Source organism: Drosophila montana, unplaced genomic scaffold (genome assembly GCF_035044405.1).
Source record: "Drosophila montana isolate Dmon_TW-CO22-7 unplaced genomic scaffold, ASM3504440v1 contig_2582_1, whole genome shotgun sequence".
NCBI classification, from domain to species: Eukaryota; Metazoa; Arthropoda; class Insecta; order Diptera; family Drosophilidae; genus Drosophila; species Drosophila montana.
Window position 1 is genome coordinate 128533 of NW_026997445.1, and position 9434 is coordinate 137966.

At 45.2% G+C, this 9434-nt stretch overlaps 1 protein-coding gene across 1 annotated transcript in view; it reads right to left on the reverse strand.

Moving 5' to 3' along the window:
* Positions 1-9060, reverse strand: part of ssp3 (short spindle 3) — a 41648-nt gene extending 32588 nt beyond the window's left edge. Inside the window, 4 exon segments of the mRNA XM_064683124.1 lie at positions 3034-4474; positions 5060-6655; positions 6909-7886; positions 8373-9060. Coding sequence (XP_064539194.1) covers positions 3034-4474; positions 5060-6655; positions 6909-7886; positions 8373-8520 — 4163 coding nt within the window. The 5' untranslated portion in view covers positions 8521-9060.
* Between the last annotated feature and the right edge of the window lie 374 nt (positions 9061-9434).

Here is a 9434-nt window from a genome sequence, read left to right on the forward strand (position 1 = left end):
GGCTTTTTGGACATAGTTTTTCCTCTAGATTAATCTGGCATTCAAATCTAAATACAAAAATTTTAGTCGAAATGCATGTCAAAATCTTACCCCTAAGATTCGTATATATGCATAGGTTTAAATTTTCCACGCCCATAACTCGGTCAAAATTCAACCGATTTTCATGAGTTTTAGCTTTTTGTACATAGTTTTCCCTCTAGATAAATCTGGCATTCAAATCTGAATACACAAATTTTAGTCGAAATTCAAGTCAATATCTTACCCCTAAGATTCGCATATAGGCATCGGTTTAAATTTCCCACGCCCATAACTCGGTAAAAACTCAACCGATTTTCATGAGTCTTGGCTTTTTGTACATAGTTTTCCCTCTAGATTAATCTGGCATTCAAGTCTGAATACAAAATTTTTTGTCGAAATTCATGTCGAAATCTTACCCCTAGGATTCGTATATAGGCATAGGTTTAAATTTCCCACGCCCATAACTCGGTAAAAACTCAACCGATTTTCACGAGTCTTGGCTTTTTGTTCATAGTTTTTCCTCTTAAATAATCAAGCACTCAAATCTGAATACAAAATTTTTAGTCGAAATTCCTGTCAAAATCTTACCCCTAATATTTATATATAGACATAGGTCGAAATTTCGTATATAGGCATAGGTTTAAATTTCCCACGCCCATAACTCGGTAAAAACTCAACCGATTTTCACGAGTCTTGGCTTTTTGTTCATAGTTTTTCCTCTTAAATAATCAAGCACTCAAATCTGAATACAAAATTTTTAGTCGAAATTCCTGTCAAAATCTTACCCCTAATATTTATATATAGACATAGGTCGAAATTTCCCACCTCCATATCTCGGTCAACACTCAACCGATTTTCACGAGTCTTAGCTTTTTGGACATAGTTTTCCCTCTAGATTAATCTGGCATTCAAGTCTGAATACAAAAATTTTTGTCGAAATTCATGTCGAAATCTTACCCCTAGGATTCGTATATAAGCATGGGTTTAAATTTCCCACGCCCATAACTCGGTCAAAACTCAACCGATTTTCATGAGTTTTAGCTTTTTGTACATAGTTTTCCCTCTAGATTAATCTGGCATTCAAGTCTGAATACAAAAATTTTTGTCGAAATTCATGTCGAAATCTTACCCCTAGGATTCGTATATATACATAGCTCTAAATTTCCCACCCCCATAACTCGCTCAAAACTCAACCGATTTTCATGAGTCTTGGCTTTTTGTACATAGTTTTCCCTCTGGCATTAATCTGGCATTCAAATTTGAATACACAAATTTTAGTCGAAATTCATGTCAAAATCTTACTCCTAAGATTCGTATATAGACATAGGTTTAAATTTCCCACGCCCATAACTCGGTAAAAACTCATCCGATTTTCAAGAGTCTTGGCTTGTTGTACACAGTTTTTCTTCTAAAATAATCAGGCACTCAAATCTGAATACAAAATTTTTAGTCGGAATTCCTGTCAAAATGTTACCCCTAATATTTATATATAGACATAGGTCGAAATTTCCCACCTCCATATCTCGGTCAACACTCAACCGATTTTCACGAGTCTTAGCTTTTGGGACATAGTTTTCCCTCTAGATTAATCTGGCGTGCAAATCTGAATACAAAAATTTTAGTCGAAATTCATGTCAAAATCGTACCCCTAAGATTCGTATATAGGCATAGCTTTAAATTTCCCACACCCATAACTTGGTCAAAACTCAACCGATTTTCATGAGTCTTAGCTTTTTGGAAAAAGTTTTCCCTCTAGATTAATCTGGCATTCAAATTTGAATACAAAAATTTTAGTCGAAATTCATGTCAAAACCTTACTCCTAAGATTCGTATATAGATATAGGTCTAAATTTCCCACGCCCATAACCCGGTCAAAACTCAACCGATTTTCACGGGTCTTGGCTTTTTGTACATAGTTTTTCCTCTTAAAGAATCAGGCACTCAAATCTGAATACAAAATTTGTACTCGAAATTCATGTCAAAATCTTACCCCTAAGATTTATATAAAGACATAGGTCGAAATTTCCCACCTCCATATCTCGGTCAAAACTCAACCGATTTTCATGAGTCTTAGCTTTTTGGATATAGTTTTCCCTCTAGATTAATCTGGCATTCAAATCTGAATACAAATATTTTAGTCGAAATTCATGTCAAAATCGTACTCCTAAGATTCGTATATATGTAGGCATAGGTTTAAATTTCCCACGCCCATAACTCGGTAAAAACTCAACCGATTTTCATGAGTCTTGGCTTTTTGTACATAGTTTTCCCTCTAGATTAATCTGGCATTCAATTCTGAATACAACATTTTTTGTCGAAATTCATGTCGAAATCTTACCCCTAGGATTCGTATATATACATAGGTCTAAATCTTACCCCTAAGATTCGTATATAGACATAGGTCTAAATTTCCCACCCCCCTAACTCAGTCAAAACTCAACCGATTTTCATGAGTCTTGGCATTTTGTACATAGTTTTTCCTCTTAAAGAATCAGGCACTCAAATCTGAATACAAAATTTTTAGTCAAAATTCATGTCAAAATCTTACCCCTAAGATTTATATATAGACATTGGTCGAAATATCCCAACCCCATAACTCGCTCAAAACTCAACGAGTCTTGGCTTTTTTTATTAAGTTTATATGGACGAAAAATAGAGGAACATGTCTTGAGGTACTCACTAATTCTGAACGGAAATATTTATATATAATAGGAACGGACCCACCAAAAAGACACCTATTATTAATAGTTAATAAAGAACTAGTATCAAATAATTATACGCCCGACTAAACAGAAATTCAAAATAAACTTAAGCTGCGGCTTTCGTAAGCCCCTATATAAATCCCAAATCTTAGTAATCGATTCTTATCGATATTGAGTGGTCGTTTATATGAATTTTGACAAAGAAACGAACTACATAGAGTATACAGATATACTCCAACTGCAGGTTTGGCAGATTCCTCAAATGCCCAACAATAACTACACTTCAAATATTTAAGGCTACAAGCTCACTTACCACTGGCTCATACGTTGCTTCAGTTTTTTCATCTTCTTCTTGTAGCTGCGCGAATGCTCACGACTGCCCGTCAGGCCGCCCATGTCGGATAATGTTGAGGACAAATCGCAATCCTCGTTGGTGGTGCTGGTGGCATTCCCATTAAGCAAGTCCGCGTCCTCGTCCCCGCGCACATCGTCCTGCTGCCTGGTGCTGGGCATGGTCAGCTCCAGTGCACGCTGGCGTATGTGTTCGATGTTCTCCTCATGGCGACGCGCCGACTCCAGCTGCTTGTGCAGAATCTTGCGCTGCAGCTCCTCGGTGGTTTGCTGCTGTTGCACCTGGAGGGCGAGCAGACGCTCCTCGCGATCGCGTGCCTTTTCGCGGGCGAGCGCCTGACGTTGTCGCTCCTTTTGCTCCTGCATTTTGCCAATGCGCTGCTCCTTCTCCAGCCGCGTTTCGTTCATTTTTTCCAGCTTGAGCAGACGCTCCTTTTCGAGTGCCTGACGTCGCCGCTCTACAGCCGCCTCCTTGGCGGCCTTCTCCTCCACGCGCTTCTGGCGCTCCTGCTCGAGATCCTGCAGCCGACCCTCGGTCTCCTTGAAGGCTTCGAGCAAATCCAGTCGCTTATTCTGCGCTTCGATGTTCTTAATGAAGTTAATCTCCTTCAGCTTCTTGTCCTCGTCGTGCGCCTTCTCAATGATCTGGCGCAAATAAAGCTCGCGGTTTTCGGCAGCACGCTGCAGACGGCCCTCCATCTTCTGGCGCTTGTCCTCGATGAGCTGCTTCTTGGCCGCCTTGACGTCCTCAACACGCACAAACAGCTGTTGCAGCTTTGCGGCCTTCTCCTGCTGCAACAGCGCCCGCTTCTGCTGGGCCCTTGCCTGCTTCGCCTGGTACTTCTTGAGGGTCTCCTGCAACGAGCGACGGCGTGAGGGCGAGGATAGCTTCTGGTGCAGCTCCTGTGCGCGGCCAGGATGACGCGCCACATAGGCCTGCAGCGTGGCCAATGCCTCGGCGCGCTCGTTCCACGACATGTCCGACAGCAGCGCCTGGTAGCGCAGCTCCAGGCTGGCGTTTTCATCATCGCTCATCGTAACAAAGACGACGGCATCGTCGAGCGCCTGATCCGTATTGTCGTCTTGCTCCTCCAGCTGCACCTCACCATCCGTTTCATCCGTTTCGGTATCCACATCAATCTCTGTGCTCTCCAGCTCGCGTATTTGACGCTCCAGCGACTCCTGCACCTCGACCAGAATGCGCTCATTGCGGTCCTCTTCCACATCCTCGGCGGTCTGCTCCTCGATCTCATCGCAGGCGCTCAGCATGTTGCCGCTGGACTTAGCACAGCCATTGGGCAGCTTGCTCCGGGCAATGCTCTCGTACAGCTCACCAATGGTCTTGGAGAACTCACAGTTCGTCTGGATTTTGATGTCGATCTTGTTGTGGTCATCGTTGTTGGCTGAGCGGGAGTTAAGAGAAAAGATAATTAGACTTTTACATTATTTATCATTTATTTAAGTTAATACTAAAATTTGACAAATTTTGATGGACCGCCAGGTTGATATCTGACCAGATTGATGGACCACTGACCACCGGAGTGATTGACTGACTGATTGATGATCTATGATATATTTTTTTAGTATATATAAAAAGTCTATATAAAAAATAATTTTTCATATATGTTAATATATGAAACCGTTTCATCTTCCTGATTGACAAGCCATATTGATTGATTGACTGGCCTATGTAGATCATCAATATTTGTAATACACGAAATAAATAATATAAATAAATATATGAATTTATCTATATTTTTTAAAAATATCCTGACTGATTGGCAGACTGAACACCAGATTGATTGACTGACGATTGATGATCTATGCAGTTTTTATAATATACACATGTTAATTTATCTAAATATGCATCTGAATATGCATCGACACATATATAGAACATTTGGCCCTGACTGCTCGACTGACTGTCTGCTTGACAAGCACCAGCTAATTGATTAATTTCTCTGTAAACTCAAGGCGTATTTACTTACACTCATTGTCAGTCGCTGTGGAGTTGCTGCTGTTGCTCTGATCCTTTTGCTCCTTTTGCTGTTTGCGCAGCGCATTCTTCTCGCTGCGCATGTACTCCTTGTGCAGGGAGGTCATCTTGAGGCCCGTGAGATCCGATTTCTGTCGCATGATTATGGAGGTGCGTGCATTTGGCGAGGGTGCGACAATATTATGATTGCAATTGCTGCTGCTCCGCGCTAAGCCAATCGAGGGCTTCGGCTTATCCTTTTCTTTGTCTTTACTCTTTTCCAGCTCCTTGTCCTTTTCTTTGCCCTGCTCCTTCTCTTTGTCTTGCTTTTTCACATTGGCTGCTGTGCGTTGTGTTGGAAACGAGTTCACCTTGGCCTTGGCATTCTTGATTTCTGGCCTGGGCGCCGACGGCGTCATCATTTTGGCCGCTTTATTGCCAGGCTTGGATTTGATATCAGTTGCGGGCATTTTTCCGGCTAAAGTGGGTTTGCCGCTGGCCTGGCTCCTGTTGGCAGCTGCAGCTGCTGCTGCCGCCCGCTCACGCTGCTGCTTGTCCTTTTCCTCCTTCTGCTCGTTGAGCAGCGCCAGGGTAGGCAGGCTGGCATAGCCCGTGGGCTGATTGAAACGATTCGCCCAGTGCATGCTGGTGCGGCGACGATTCTTGACCGTCAGCCAACCATCGTTGGCATCCGGCAGTAGCTGCTTGGGCTCCGAATGTCGCTCGTCCAGCTTGAGGGTGCTGCGCGAGCTGCTCAGCTGCTCGTTGCTGGCCTTCAGCGTGGACGTGGAGCTGGCTATGTCTTCGCGTGAGCTCAGGCGCATGCTGGGCACGCTGGCACGCTTACCGACAGCCGGCGTGGCGCTTGGGTTCAGCAGCGTGCTGCCAGTGCGTCTGACCAGCGGCTTGGGCAACACAGCTGCCACGGCGCCGGCGGCCACCGCATTGCCATTCATGTCCAGCATGGTCCGTGATCTGGCGGACAGCCGTGTGGCCACATTGTTAGGCGGGCCATAGCACTCCGTTTTGCTGCTCGGACGCGGCGGCGGTGGAACACGTGCGCTGCGTGCCGCAAAAGGCTTCAAGTTGTTGCTGTTGTTGTTGCTGCTGCTGTTGTTGTTAAACCGCCGCAAACCGTTTGGTGGAGCTGCTGTTTTGGCCAAGGCTGGCTTGCTGTTGACCAATTTGCTATTGCTGACAGCTGCTCCGCCCGTTTGTCCATTTGCCTTTTGACTGCCGCCACGCGTCGCCGCCGGTCGATTGAGCACACTCGAGTACTTCAGCGGACTATTCTGCATGGCCCCACCCAGTGGTTGCGATTGGTTCTTCTTCTCTGCCGGCAACATGGCCACTGGTTTAAGCAGCGTGCTGGGCGGCGTGGGCGTCTTAATGGCCTGTGCTGTTAACAACGCATTCTCCATGGCATCCAAGCGGGAGACAGTCAACTCCAGAGCTGTGGGCTCTATGACAGCAACAGCTGTTTGATTCGGCGGCTGCTGCTCCACGGGCTGTGGCTCTGGCTGAGATTCAGCTTGTGTTTCCTTTGGCTCAATTGTGCTGGGCAGCTGCACTGGCTCCATTACCTCCTTTGGCTGAGCAGCGCCTGAATCTAAAAATTAAAATTCATGAGCTCTTTCTGTATGAAATATATATGTAAATAATAGTTATAATGGAAAGGGCGTCTGTGGGGGTAGGATTTCGTTGTTGCGTCTTGCTCCAATCAGAGGCTAAAGGTGGAGATGATATTGGACTGTGTCAGGTGTAAGCAACAGACACCTTAGTTTCGCGTAGTCCCTTCTGGATATGGCCCACGGACTCTCACTTAAGATGACCATGGAATTGTACAGTAATAGGATACTTACCAGGTGCCTTCCTTACAGCCTCCTCCATTTCAGTCGACTCTTTTGCGGCTTCCTCCTTTACAGCCGTCTCCCTTTCAGCCGCCTCCCTTTCAGCCGCCTCCCTTTCAGCCGCCTCCCTTTCAGCCGCCTCCCTTTCAGCTGCTTCTCTTTCAGCGGCCTCCCTTTCGGCTGCCTCGCGTTGCATCTTTTCACGCACATCGGCGAGCGTCAGATGCGGATCTTCAAGATCTGTCTGTGAATATTGATTGTTTAACTGCACATATGGCTTGTCCGCAGGCAGCTCCAATGGCGCTGCGGGCGTCGGCTCCAGTGCATCGGAATTGGGTGAGCCATGCGCATTGCGCTTATTGGCAGCGAATAGTTCACGGACATTGACACGCATGGCGCCCCGTGGCAGCTGGTCGTAAGCGCGCAGGAGCTTCTTGGGCGTCACATGTCCATCGCAGCAGGGCGATGTCTTGCCGGAATTGCAGGGAAATAGCGCTGGACTGGATTTACCGGATGTTGTGGGGCTGCACAGACTTTTGGTGCGTACACGGGGCGTCGGATTGCTTTTGCGCACCTCCCAGGCGAGACTCTGCGGACGCTGCTGCAGCGGCCGTGAGTCATAGTCCCAGCTGACTTTAAACCATTCGCTTAGCGCCTTGAAGTCACGCACATAATTCTCCAGCACGAGTATGGCCTCCTGGCAGCTCGATATGTTCTCATAGCACTCGACTGTCTGATAAATCTCGTTGACCGCACGCTGCAAATTGCCAAAGAGCAGCGCCCAGTAGCGTGCCTGCAGCTCCGACTTCTTGTCCCGTCCCGTTGAGGCGCTGCGCACACGAGGTCCAGTGGAGCCGGCGCCCACGTTGCCATTGCCCGGCTTTGCTTGGCGCATCGTCGTGGGCGATTGGCAGTGTTTGGGCGTTTGCATCCCGTTCGGCGATTTTGGCGGCGCCACTGGCGGCTTACGGCATGTGGGCGTTGAATAGCCTAAAATAAATAAATTCAAGTTACAAAAGCCACAAGAACGGTCTAGTCGCGAGCGAACGACTAGGAGTTACCCTGTACACATATTTATAATCTGTGCATTTTACACGAGAACCAATCTTTATAATCTTTGAGATATGTTCAAAAGATGCGGCTGAAAATCGATATTTATCGATTAATCCGTGAAACAAAGGGCTATGTTGTGAGGTTCACATGATTATCGGCGGGTATACACGACTTTGTATTAAAAATTATATATATTATGTTATATTATTTCTGAAATACATGCCTTCATAAAGGCAACAGGACAGACGGACGGACGCAGACAGGACGCGGTCTTATCGGTAACGTCGACATTGATGAAAATCTAGAATATATTTATACTTAATGGGTTGGCTGGCTCACATCAGCTTCTGTCTGTTACGCACTATTATGCACTTTTTCAATTGGGCAAAGAGTATCAAAAAAACCACAAAACTTTCAACTTACAGTCGCCATTGACTACAACGCCGCCGTCTCTGGCCGCGCCGCTGTCAGCGCCAGCGGCGCCGTTTGCGGTTGTCTCATCGCAAAACTGGTAGACAAGCAAATTCTTTGCCTCGCGCCCCTCACGACTCAGCACCTCTCGCATTTCCATCGCCTTTTTATTTTGTGGTGTTTGTTTTTGTATGTTTGCTGTTGCTGCCTCTGCCGCTGCCTACGCCAACGCCTACGCCAGTCCCAGACGCAGCTGTTCGCGCACCTTTACGTTTGCAAGTCTTTCAACAGTTAAATTTGATTAAGATTCACAGCTGCTGTTGCTCCATGCACAAAACTATGACTATTTGTTTTAAATTTTAATTGATAACTATGCAATTCGTTGCACTGTTGTGTCGTTTTTTTTACTGTCTTTTAACGGCTGCTGGTTGGATTGTTGTTGTTGTTTCTGTTGTTGTTGTTGCTGCCGTTGTGTCTGCTGCTGTTGCTGAGAATTTCGCAATGACAGCCTGTAACATTTTTGCGCAATACACACGCTTGTACGTTTGTTTAGACACGCGCAGGCTACTTTGCTTGAGTTGTTTTCAAATGTTTTTAGCTACAGCTGTTTTTATTACTCTTACGCAGGTGTCTTTATTATAAACTAAAAATAATTTTAAAACGCAGCCCGAACGTAGCAATGCATGCCAGACCACATCAGCTGTTTGCCTTCTGCTTATCGAACAGTGAGTACACACTGCATGACAACAGAATATTGATTGAATTTCGACAAGCGATGTATCGCGTGTTGAAAGTATTGAAATAGAAGCTTTATTAGCTTACCTACTCTTCAAACTGCGTTAAGTGTGTGTATTGTTATATATACTAGTAGATGGTCAGACGCTAACAATGATTAGACATAGCTAAATTAAAATTATCGCAAGCTGTTAATATCGTTAAGAAATATAAACGATGTATCGATAAATAAACATTTAGTTTTGAATGAATTTTCGTGTGCTACTAAATTTAACGTTTTTACCCCAAATTATACGTACTGCAAGTTAAAATATTGTCTCCTTCCTTTTTCATTGTTTT